This window comes from Vanessa tameamea, chromosome 6 (genome assembly GCF_037043105.1).
Source record: "Vanessa tameamea isolate UH-Manoa-2023 chromosome 6, ilVanTame1 primary haplotype, whole genome shotgun sequence".
NCBI classification, from domain to species: domain Eukaryota; kingdom Metazoa; phylum Arthropoda; class Insecta; order Lepidoptera; family Nymphalidae; genus Vanessa; species Vanessa tameamea.
The window spans coordinates 2,230,354-2,242,934 of record NC_087314.1 but is presented as its reverse complement, the minus strand read 5'-3'; the positions used below and the strand labels follow the sequence as shown (position 1 = coordinate 2,242,934).

At 33.7% G+C, this 12,581-nt stretch overlaps 2 protein-coding genes across 3 annotated transcripts in view; both read left to right on the top strand.

Annotated features, from left to right (window-relative positions):
• LOC113393185 (vesicular glutamate transporter 1) overlaps window positions 1-6,988 on the top strand; it is a 51,513-nt gene extending 44,525 nt beyond the window's left edge. The window contains exons 4-11 of one of the 2 annotated variants that reach the window (XM_026629934.2): window positions 367-481; window positions 1,413-1,587; window positions 2,508-2,608; window positions 2,775-2,931; window positions 3,980-4,152; window positions 4,587-4,690; window positions 5,568-5,688; window positions 6,409-6,988. In XM_026629934.2, the coding sequence (XP_026485719.1) occupies window positions 367-481; window positions 1,413-1,587; window positions 2,508-2,608; window positions 2,775-2,931; window positions 3,980-4,152; window positions 4,587-4,690; window positions 5,568-5,688; window positions 6,409-6,615 (1,153 nt within the window). In that variant the 3' untranslated portion in view covers window positions 6,616-6,988. The remainder of the gene's footprint in view (window positions 1-366; window positions 482-1,412; window positions 1,588-2,507; window positions 2,609-2,774; window positions 2,932-3,979; window positions 4,153-4,586; window positions 4,691-5,567; window positions 5,689-6,408) is intronic. The other variant, XM_026629933.2, reaches the window with a different exon arrangement.
• Window positions 6,989-10,292: 3,304 nt separating this feature from the next.
• Window positions 10,293-12,538, top strand: LOC113393186 (probable RNA-binding protein 46). The gene is made up of 4 exons (XM_026629935.2): window positions 10,293-11,247; window positions 11,444-11,940; window positions 12,032-12,239; window positions 12,321-12,538. The coding sequence occupies exons 1-4, from the start codon at window positions 10,588-10,590 to the stop codon at window positions 12,480-12,482; spliced, it is 1,527 nt and encodes a 508-aa protein (XP_026485720.2). The 5' UTR covers window positions 10,293-10,587; the 3' UTR covers window positions 12,483-12,538.
• Window positions 12,539-12,581: the final 43 nt, after the last annotated feature.

Genomic DNA, 12,581 nt, shown 5'->3' with positions numbered 1-12,581 from the left:
ATATTTTTGTGTCAGGTGTGTAAGTTTTTTTTTTTATTTTTTATTGTAAAATATTCGTGTCTCAAATAAACTTCTTCTAATTCTTAATTTTTATTTGCACGTCGTATTTGTTTATTTTTTTACTTAGAATAGTAATTACTGTTAAGATTTATAATTTACCATAATTAAAAATCGATTTTAATTAATCATTATTATGACCGGTTGTGTTATTTTTTCTGTTGTGTCATTGGAATTGACTACGAGTATAAATATCATATCATCTTACGTCGGTCTTTGACATTTAAGGGGTAGGTTTATCGGATAGAGCATCGAGTCCATTTTTTGCTCAGAGAATGAGTTTATAAGTGTTTGTATTTATTTATACAGGATGTTCGCGATAGGAGTCGGCGCTACATCCCTTTTGACGCTCTTCACTCCACCACTGGCGCACACCAGCACCGCGTTACTGATCGCAGTGCGTGTTATGGAAGGGTTGTTTGAGGTATTCGAGTCAGTAAATTTAATTATAATAAAAATAGCGTTAGCACAAAAAACCAAGGTTTAGTAAATGAAAAAAAAATGATTTAGAGAGTGTGTTTATATGTTTTTTTTTTTTTTGTTTTGTATCTTACCTTGAACTGTCAAAGTGATTACTGGTTATTACAGCGGAATTCAGTAAGAGACGAAAATAAATCTGAAAACAGCATGGTACCACTTTGTATGGGTTGTTGTAGTTATACTATTTGACATACAAACGTCTATGTGTGAGTTCTGAATGACGGCAATGATACTACGCTAGGGGATCCGCGAGCGCAATGCGTCATCACTAGCTGATGTTACGCCTTTTTTTTTTTTTTTCTCGCTGGAAAAACGCGTTACGCGCTTCCCCCACGTGATGGAAGGTGGGGGGGTGTGGGACTCCCCGGAGCCCTGGACGCCGAGTGCGCCCAGGTACGCCGGGTTTACCCACTAAAAAACCAGCGGTACCCTCTCCGTCTTTCGGTGGGCGCCACGGGATCGCTTGCGCATGCTACCGTGACGCCCTGACGGTCGGCCCGCCTATGCGGGCCTCCAACACCTAGAGGGGGTTGTCGGGGTACTGAGACCCCCCCTAGAGCTGATGTTACGCCTACACTGAAGCACAACTGGAGGCAAAATTCTATTAACGTATAAAGGTTCCGATCCGACCTCTTCTATTCCAACACAAAAAAAATACTCAGATTAATTGTAACTGAGAGCCAATTCTACTTATTTATATAAATTATAGGGTTTATATTCGGATCAAACTACGAGCGAACCGCAACTGGATTGCTGGATCGCCTTTCCTGAACCTTTCAATTCGGTTGCGACAAAGAGATCATTTGTGAGCAGAATTGGTGCCCTGGATGTGTTCTGCCAGCGACGGGATATTAAGTATAATAAAATGTTCGCAGGGCGTGACGTACCCGTGCATCCACGCAGTGTGGTCCCGCTGGGCTCCGAGCGAGGAACGCGCTCGACTCGCGACGTTCGCGTTCAGCGGCAGTTACGTCGGCACCGTTGTTGCGATGCCCATAAGTTCCACGCTAACGCATTACACCGGCTGGCCGGGTATTTTTTATGTCTTCGGTGAGTACAATTTGATTGTTTTTGGTGGGACGACCCATTCGTAATATATATTTACCGCCAAACAGCAGTACTTAGTATTATGTTCCGGTTTGAAGGTTTAGTGAGACAGTGTACCAGCAGGTCCCACCTGTTCCTGCAGGACACCAGGCAAGTGGATGTAAATTCAATATATATCATATAGTTTTCTATAATAAAAAGTTGCATCCGTGTGAAGCCGGGGCGGGTCGCTAGTGATTAATAAATAAGGCTATTTTATTCGTCTCCCAAATTTTTTTTTTTTTGTAAAACTTCTGGCGATTCGATTGTCTTTATGAGGACGAATTGGGAGTAAAATTTTAAGGCCTCGCCTCGCGTAGGCTGTTTCGTTACACGAGCGAGAAGAAAGATATGAGATGGCATAGTAGGGAGAAAGAGAACGAAATATTCCGACACCAATGAATGAAATGGAACGACGTAAAGAGCGATAGAAAAGATCACTTAGTAGGGCTTTGTGCAAGCCCGTCTGGGTAGGTAACAGCAGTGGCTGTTCTTGTGGCTGTGTATCAGGTTGATCTTTACCGATGTAATCAAAATCAAGATATACTTTACTCAAGTAGACTTTTACAAGCACTTTTGAATCGTTATTTAACAAACTATTTAAAGTAAAGCTACCACCGGTTCGGAATGTAGATTCTATCGAGAAGAACCGGCAAGAAACTCAGTAGTTACTCTTTTTCAATATCTAAAAACACAGTCATGTTAGTTAAATACAATTATATATGTATGTTATGTCTCCTGCCTGGAAGTCAACAAGCATAAAAATATAGCTGAGGTAACACGCATCCGTTGTGTTATTTAAAAAATCATTTCTGTCACGTGTACGGTGCAAGCGTGCGATTATTTTCCTCTCATTGTAAATGTTAAAACTGAAATTATTCCAGGTATATTGGGTTTGGTGTGGACGACTATATGGTGGCTCGTTGTCAAGGAATCTCCGGAAAAAGATCCCCATATAACGGCCTCTGAACTGAAATATATACAGGTAACTTACTTTTAGTATATAAACATACCAAATGAATTGGATTCAACTTTACTTAAGCCATTCAGAAAGACATACAAGGTTAAATACCCAGAGTAAAACATTTCAGAAGTTCTTTGAAAGCCTAATTGAATAAAGTTTGTTTTTATTCGATTTGATCTATTTCCAGGAGTCCCGGGGAGCTCTAGCAGTGGAGGGGACACAAATTCGACACCCGTGGAAAGCGATGTTGACTTCTGGACCTGTCTGGGCTATAGTTATGGCCCACTTCAGCGAGAATTGGGGCTTTTATACGCTGCTCACATTCCTCCCTACATTTATGCAAGGTACTGACTAAATATATCAACAAAAGTGTAGGGTGCACTTTGGATTTGTGTCAATATGTTAAGTGTATTTCAATCGAAGGATAAACAAATCTTAGATATACATATTCTAGATCTCTTGTTAGAGATAAGTTATCCTTTGTACACGTCTTTTGTTTATGTAATTGTCTATATATTTGTTGGTACATAAATAAATAAATAAATAAATAAATAAATAAACATATTCCATGATATTTTCTGTATATGTTGATCTATAATGCTAATATTATATATGCGAAAGTAACTCCGTCTGTTACCTCTTCACGCTTAAACTGTTGTACCGATTTATAAGTGAAGTGAATTTTTGTGTGAAGATCGTTTGAGTCCCGGGATAGAAAATGAGTTGCTTTTAATTCACCCCTCGAGGGGGTAAAATTTGGCGTGACGGTTTATGTGCTATCTTATCTTTCACGAATCCATAATGAATATCTACTATATATTATGATTCGAGATCTACGATGACACCGGGTCAGTACTGTGATCGGAATAGATATTGTAACATGGTTATAATTGTAAACATATGAATTTGTTTAAGCCTTGGTGAATAATGTCTTAAATGTTTTGAGTATGTTAAATATACCTGTATTTTCTTCTAACTGTACATTTTATTACATTTTTTTTTGCGAACGGTACCTTCATGTCATAAATTACGGTCATAAAGAGACTATCTTTAATATATTGTATGTGGAAATAGTACTTAATATTTGATAAAATAATAATAATAATAATAAAGTATGAAAAAAACTATTCATTGATTTTAGGCAGAATATACAAAACCATTTAACGTAATATAATCTGTATTAACTATTCCGTCAGCTTATGCCAGCATCATTTACATACTCAAATTTTAGTAGATTTGTATTTAACTAATTATGCGATAATTATTCATAATTGTTATATCCTACATCGTTTATTTTAATTTTAAGTTAACATTTTACACTAAGGTCCACTTTTGAATGTATCATTGCATAAACTGTGACGTCATATTAATTGAATTCATTTTTGTTCTCAGATGTATTTAAGTTTCAAACGTCACAAACCGGTTGGCTATCGGCTGTTCCGTACTTAGCAATGGCGGTGGTACTGCAAGTGGCTGGTCACATGGCGGATTGGCTGCTGAAAATGGAGATTTTGTCGAGAACCAACATCAGGAAATTGTTCAACTGCGGTGCCTTTCTAGCTCAGGTAACATTGTCCTTCAATATAAACTGATTAATTTAAACGCAATTTAAACATAATAAAAATTTACTATAATAAATAACCTAAACTAAAAATATTAGCTCGTAGTATTCTTAAATGTATTTTGGTTGAATGGAACTGGCTTACAAATAACAATGTTATGTTTTTGCGTACTGTCAAATAAAATCAAATATATTTATTGTTAATACATCAAATTACATATATCAAAGAAGCCCTGTACTGCTAAACTAGGAGTCCCCGTATCTTGGGGAGCAGTGACTCTCCAACCAGTGTTTACATCTATTGTACTTATTATGAAGTATAAATTTTATGTATAAATATATTAACTATAATATTATCGTATATATATTGAGACACGACAGTCATTACTTAAAATCGTTTAAACTTATATCTTAATGAATATAGTTTTATATTTTCAGACGATTTTCATGGTAGCGGCTGCGTATGCTCCCTCGGTGTCGGGCTGTGTCGTATGTCTCACAATTGCCGTCGGACTCGGAGGCTTCGCTTGGTCTGGTTTCAGGTTAATATTATATTCAACTTTGTCATCGAAGTTAATTTGTTTTTATCATATTCAATTGAATTTAACGCAATGTGTAAAGTCTAATAAGTTTTTGTAGACTTTTACGGGCTGGCGGTATATTCGACGCTAAATCTTCGTTGATCCTTTGAAAGATTGTACACTTTATAATTAAAATTTACTGTATTGTACATTTTTAATTTATTACTGTGAGTGAGTTTCGACGAACAGAACTGAATTATAACCAAATTGCAACAAACTGTCAAATTGATTGTAATTTTTGATCAAATTTCAATTTATTTCAATCGTTTGAATATATTCAAATTATATGATGTCTTCTGCGGCTTCGCTCGTGGTATAGGGGTTGTTCGTTAGGTGTTAGGTATAAAAAAATTTTTAGGCTATGTCCTTCGTTGGGGCTCAAACTTGTTTCAGACAAGCAAATTTGGCCGTAAAAGCGTAACATACAGATAGATAAATAAACAGATACGAAAGTAATCGTATTTGTAACATTAGTATAGATGTCGCATGAAACCGCAGCAATAACTTTGCTAATGTGATTTTGTAGTTTGTTTTGAGATTTTTGTTTACAAAGAACTTTCCTAGAAATTTACTTAAATGGGTATTATAGTAATATATAAAATTATAAATATTTGAATACCTATCAGTTCTAATATTTGACACCGATTGAGTTTTGCAGGATTCATAAAAATAACAATTTCCATATTTCACGGATAGATGGCGCTATTTAATTATATTTCAATTATTGTAAAAATTACATAATAATAAAATTACATTTAATATTACTAAGAGAGTCAACGAGGCACCGCAATAAAAAAGTATTTTTAGTCGAAACATATGTGTTAATATACATTTTCAGTGTTAACCACCTGGACATCGCCCCCCCACACGCTAGTGTACTGATGGGACTTTCAAATACTATCGCCACGCTTCCTGGCATTATCAGCCCACCATTAGCCGGTTCCATAGTAACAGATAGGGTAAGCACTATATGAAAACGAAACTATTATCAATGATACTCTTAAGTCTAATCATGCGACATAATTTTATTTATTGATGCATTTCAAAGGGAAAATTCTACTAGCACGAACCTAGGTTTGGTTTTTACAATATTTTTTATTCAAATTTACTACTAAGTGAGTCTTCTTTTGTTTTTTTATGATACGTGCAGGCGGACGAGCAAATGGGCCACCTGTTGGTAAGTGGTCACCACCACCCATAGACTATGGTACGGTAATAAATATGAACTATTTCTTACATAGCCAATGCACCACCAACCTTGGGAACTATGATGTTATGCCTTTTGCCTGTAGTTTCACTGGCTGACTCACTCTTCAAACCGGAACACAAATTTACTGCGCACTGCTATTTGGCGCTAGAATATCGGATGAGTAATATGTGGTACCTACCCAGACGGGCTTGTACAAAGTCCTACCACCAAGTGTAGGTGTATAAGTCAATAGTATAATTAATATAAAATATTCCTGTTTATTAACGTTACTTGTCGAGAAATTATGATTTTTTTTTATATTACTTAAAATAAAACTTATATAATTTTAATTTTTATTAACATTATTGAAAATAAAAATCATATAACACAAAGTTAATTAATAACATCTCTACTTTGTTTTTTTTTATAGTATTTACTTAATAAATAATTTTGAAAGTGCCACTTGATAAGTTTTTTAATAATATTTCAGACGGCCGAACAATGGCGAATCGTATTCTTCATATCCAGCGCAATATATCTGCTGGGTGCAATTATATACGGCGTGTTTTGCTCCGGTAACAAACAGCCGTGGGTTGTGGAAGTTGACAGCGACGCAAGCTTCGATACAGATGGCGCCTCCGTCACAACAGCAAGAGGCTACGATAATAAAGCCATGGATAGAAGTTCCGAAATGTAGAATATAATTTCGTGTGATGAAATTTTAACGTAATGATTTGTGGATCTTTTTTATAGCATAAATTGTATTTAGTGTTAACTGTAAGTTGTTGTGCTCAAATGTAAAGAATCTAGAAATATTTCACAAGCACGTGAGAAGCGAATAATAGAAGTCTAGACTTTTTTTTATTTTAGATCGTTTTTTTTTTATTTCTGACTCAAAATGTATGACAAATATTAATGATGGACTATGATCCTCAAGAGCTCGAAATAAAAGGGTTGAATTATTTAAATGCAAGAATAAATGTATTCCTAGCGTCATAAATGACGCAAACTCGTACGAAAATTCTTTGTATTGTAAACGTCAATGTTAATCTGATATATTATTATTTTTTGTATATTAATATTGATAGTGATTTTTTTGAATAAGACAATTTTTATATTAGATATATTTTATAATTATGACACACAATAGCGCAAACATTTTAAATATCTGATGACGCAATTCGGCACATGTGCGAATGCGATAGCAATATTATTGTATTGTACGCAAATGACAGAGATAAGTAGCAAATGACAGCTACACGTACGAAATTCTTCTCGTTCGGAATATATTTAATGAACCTCAAATTTTGATTTAATATGATTAACTTATATGTAAGATTTGTCAATTGACCTATTTGTCTACATACCTTATTAATTCCAAGGAGTATGCAATTGAAAGAATATTATGAACATAATTATTTCTTACTAATATTGGTCTGGTGCTAAAAGGGCCAAAGTACATTATTGAGTAAAATATAAACCACTGTATGACATTTGCCAAATCATTTTAAAAATAGTAAATTTATTTGTACTAAAACGGCACTTAACGTTAACAACATTACTAATACCAAGAATATTACGCAGAAATATGTTATATGAAACAAAAGACAACTATTATTTTTTTATTACCAAAAGTAAATGTAATTGATACTGGCCATTTTAGCACGAGACCACAGGTAATATGTAAAATTGTATAGTTTGAATTTAAATTTGTTTTTTTGTGATATTTATTATTTTAGCCGTCCTTTACTTTATTATTTATGACATAGTTATTGTGTTGGTGTCATAACAAATATATTTTATCTTGCTATGCTTAAGTAAAAGTGATTTATAGGTAATATTTATAATTTTTAATATTTATTTTAATGTGAAATTAAATTAAAAATATTATAAAGGAATTATTTTAAATTTATTATATATCATAAGGCATACAGCAAAGTGTTTTGTATAATTGAAATTGGTCACTGGATACATCAATTCTATTCGTAAAATATGTTTGCTTTACATAACCCGCTTATAGAGAAAAACTACATAACTATAGTCTATTCCAACCACAAGAGGACAAAAGTCAAATAAACAATATTTGACATCGAATCCACGCGATATCATTGGTCGAGAGCTTGAATAATCTGTGTTATTCAATTTATCACAGATTATTTTTGATCTTATACAATGTTATGTCAATGTCAACTCGAGATACTTGATGACCAAGTATCGCGTAATGTACGAAGTAACAATAATTGTCAACCAATGTGTCTTTAATATATGAACATTTTATTTATTATTATAAATTAAACGCGAGTAAAACCGTGAGGCATGTCTATTTATAAAGTTGCTTGTTATAATCAACGGCATTTTAAGTACTTACAACACCGAAATCGTCCAAGCCCGATGGGTAATTATTTATAAGTGAAATTTTGCTAATATAATATTACATACAAATGGATTATATACAGTTAAATCAATTATTTATATGCAATTCTGTAAATTTATATATGATTATTAATGTTATCGATAAATAAAAACTCTATTTCTTGTCTATGTAAACGCTTATTGTATTTAGTGAGTATTTATATGTGCTGTAATTTTTATCAACTGTGATTATTAAATAAATATATTTGAACTCATACATACTATTAATATTATTGAAAATATATATTAAATTAACAATATGAGAATCTGTAGGTTTCGAACATTCTTTTTTATAAGCTATTCTTTGTTGTTTTTGGAACGAAGTTACTTTTCAGCTTACACTAGAGGGAACTGGTACAAATCTTCATGTGAGCAAAAAGCGTTACGCCTCCTTCGGGTGACCTTTCGCAGTCTTTCTCTATCTCTCTGACTCTTCCTATTTAATATACAGTTTTATTTAATATTACTAAAACTTATTTTGAGTTATTTAATTTTTAATAATAATTTTGTCATTGTCATTTCATTATTCTCATACTTGTAAATTTATTTCATGACTGTTATTTAATACATAATATACGGCGAATTCAACTTCGTTCCAATCGGCTCTCACGGCACGTCTCGTTTTTTTTTTTTTTTACTTAAAATACTTAAAATCTTCAGTAGCTACATAATAAAAGAAAATCGATTGACAAATAAAGTAAATAAAGGTACTAAATTGTTCTGCATTTTGTACCGTAATGCATGAACTGTCAAGAAAAATACTAACATTACATATGGCAAAAATATATTCACAATCGTTTTCATACTGATTGATACGATTTGAATGAAAACTCAATAGCCTCATGGGTCTACTGGTTAAATTATAAAGGCTGATCTCAAAGTCCTAGAACGAACCAATAAAGAGTTCTTTTCAGTCAATATTTTCTAAGCCGCTGACCGGTGCTTGGAATTAGCTAGTATTCTATCCTTGTGCCTCAAATCTATACTAATGTTATGAAGAGGTAAAACTTGTGTTTTTGTATGCAGGTGTGATCACAGGAACTAATGACTCAATTATTAAAAAATCCTGTTTGTTATATGATATAAATTATATTGATCGATACGATAATTTCCTCTATTAATAAACCAACCCGGGGCGGTTTGTTAGTTGCATATAAAGTCAGCGCCTGAACACAACAGTCATGTGGAATGGCTGTCCCATTGTATAACGATTGTGTGGGACCACGGAATGGAATGTGCATATACTTGTGGAATATAATATATTCTATGCAGTTGATTAGTCTTTGAAGATCGCCGCCATGACTGAAATAGGTCAGGAAGGTATCGTGATCTTTAAATCATCAAATGAGTTTCAAATATTATTATTCCAAATTTAAGTACCTAAAATGCGATAAGTATTATAATTCAAATCAGATGTCTACATCGATTATTGGTAATGAGTTCAAACACTGGCGCCATCTATGCTTTACAGATGGTCTTTATTTTGGAACTTTGTCAAAACAAGAATATTTAAATTTAATACAAATTTCAAAAGATTATTTCATTTGAATGATTAATTAAAATTCATATTTATAATAATTAAATGCATATAGAATGTCTGCGTAACATTTGGAAATATTAAAGATATGAAACTTATGCTAAATGATTATTGATGCTTTACAAATTTCAATTATTTACAGGTTTTAGTACAATATTATATATTTAATATAAAGTTTAAAATTAAACAATTAAGGTCGTTGTTTGTTTTACTTATGAAAAGCTGAGGTTCATTAAATAAAGCTAATGAAATATTTTTTTCGAAAAGAAATAAATATCGACAAATATAGTTACATAAACATATCAATTATATTTAGAAACTAATTAGAAAATATTAGTTTTTTTTTAATATTCATTAACTTTCATTAATTTTCCACGTAATTCTTTTTGTAAAAAATAATTTGACTAATCCTAATAGAACGATCTTTACTCAAAGAACTATCTATTTTAATATGGTTTTTTAAATAATTAAATTAATTGATTTTAAAAATCACTAAAGAAGTTCTAATTGAAAAATAAGGGTAATGTTTTTAATGCATATTTGTATAAATTAAAATTACTCCTTTACTAACTTTTAAATTTTTTGACGTCATAACCGCCGGTACATTTGTCGGCAAGTATAAAGAGGTAGGCCGCTTTGAATCGCCGCTCTAGTTCTGTTGTTTGATTATAAGCGAACGTTCGTTGAGATATTTGTGATCAAGTTAATTTGAATTAAATCATGGCTGAACAGAGTAACCAAATGACGTACAAGTTGCTGGAGCTGATGCAGAATACGGGGTATTCCATTGTCCAGCAGAACGGCCAACGGAAATTCGGTCCACCGCCAGATTGGGTTGGCCCGCCTCCACAAAAGGGATGCGAAGTATTTATTGGAAAGCTACCTCGGGAAATTTTTGAAGACGAGCTCGTCCCTCTTTTCTCCCGTGTTGGTCAAATATACGAAATGCGACTAATGATGGACTTTTCGGGATCCAATCGTGGATATGCCTTCGTCACCTATGCCACACGGTCCGAGGCAGCTGCTGCGGTGAGGCAACTTAATGGTTACGAGATTAGACCGCGAAGGCAAATTGGTGTCGTAAAATCTGTGGATAACTGTCGGCTTTTCGTTGGAAACATCCCCAAGACGAAAACTAAGAATGAAGTGATGGAAGAACTTTCGAAGAGGGTCACTGGAATCGTAGACGTGATCTTATATGAATATTGTTTTGATCGTAAACTTAATCGAGGGTTTGCGTTTGTGGAGTTCACATCACATAGGGCTGCTGCGATGGCTAGGCGCGCGTTGGTACCGGGCTGCGTCAAGCTGTGGGATCGGGAAGTTATGGTAGATTGGGCGGAACCTGAACCAGATATTGACGATGATCAGATGAAAAGGGTGAGTATCCATCTCCTACATAGCTTGCGAAATCTAAACTTTTTACTATGTTTCATATTTATGGCTGGTTTGTTTATTTAATTCAACATGCGACTGTTATCATTATCGTAATTGAATACGTAAATATTTATAACTCGTTGTGTTCATTTATTGTTTAGATGGTATTGTAAATAAAGGTGCTTTCTCTGTATTACAGGTTAAAGTGCTTTATGTACGTAATTTTGAAATACGGACTACTCCAGATACAATTCAAAAAGTATTTGAAAACGCAATAAATAATAAAGTTGAACGTGTTAAAAAGATTTATGACTATGCTTTTATTCATTTTTATGAAAGGGAACATGCTGAGCTTGCTATGTCTAAGTTACAAAATGCTGACATCGATGGTAGTAATATTGAGATACGCTGGGCGAAACCTGTTGACCGTGATCTATATCGGATACAAAAGTTAAATAGAGGCAATGCGAAATTTAATAACAGCTTGGATTTGACACAAACACTGTTACTTTATAAACAGCACCTTGAAAAGAAAGAGTATGCCAACAGTCCAAAAGATGAAGGCATTGGATCGGCATGTGCTGGGGAAAGTCCATGCTACTCACCATCTGATTTAAAATCTCCTGCTTACTCGTACTCTGCACTGCAAGTAAATTACACTTTGGCTCCAGCTAAGCTTGAATCAATGTGTAAGAGGTAAGTATTCTTCACAATTAAATTCATACATATCAGTTCTTACTATAAATCAATCATAAACATTAATAATTGATAAATTATTTAATTTTAGATATATGTGGCCACAACCAACATATCATTTCTTGAAGTATGAAGATCCGACTGGAGCAGAATTATGGGTGTGCAATGTAGAGCTGCCGCAAGTTGGACTTCCCTTGCTGACTGTACCACGTCGCATTGGCCCTCTTTCTACGAGGGCTTGCTTCTCAGACCAACAAGCTCATGTAGAAGCAGCCGAAATTGCTCTGCATACACTTAAGGTATTACCAAAGTCAAAGTCTTAAGATTGAATGTTAATAAATAAAATTTAATTGCCAAAAATTATACATTTTGTTTTACAGATGTTAAGAGTAGACCTGATTCAACAATCTACCCCTGCTCAACCTATTTACTCCTCCATGCCACCGATGCAGAGCTGCGTGAGATTGCCTTATGACTATCCTACTATATATCCTCAAACACAGCCAGTTGTGCCAATGCCCACAGTCTGGCGTACAGTTTAAACACAATAACAATTTTCTGTTAACTTTTTAAAGAAAAAATCTGTTCTTTATTGTTGAGCCAAAGAGATATGATTTTTTATAAACATGTTAAGACTTAAG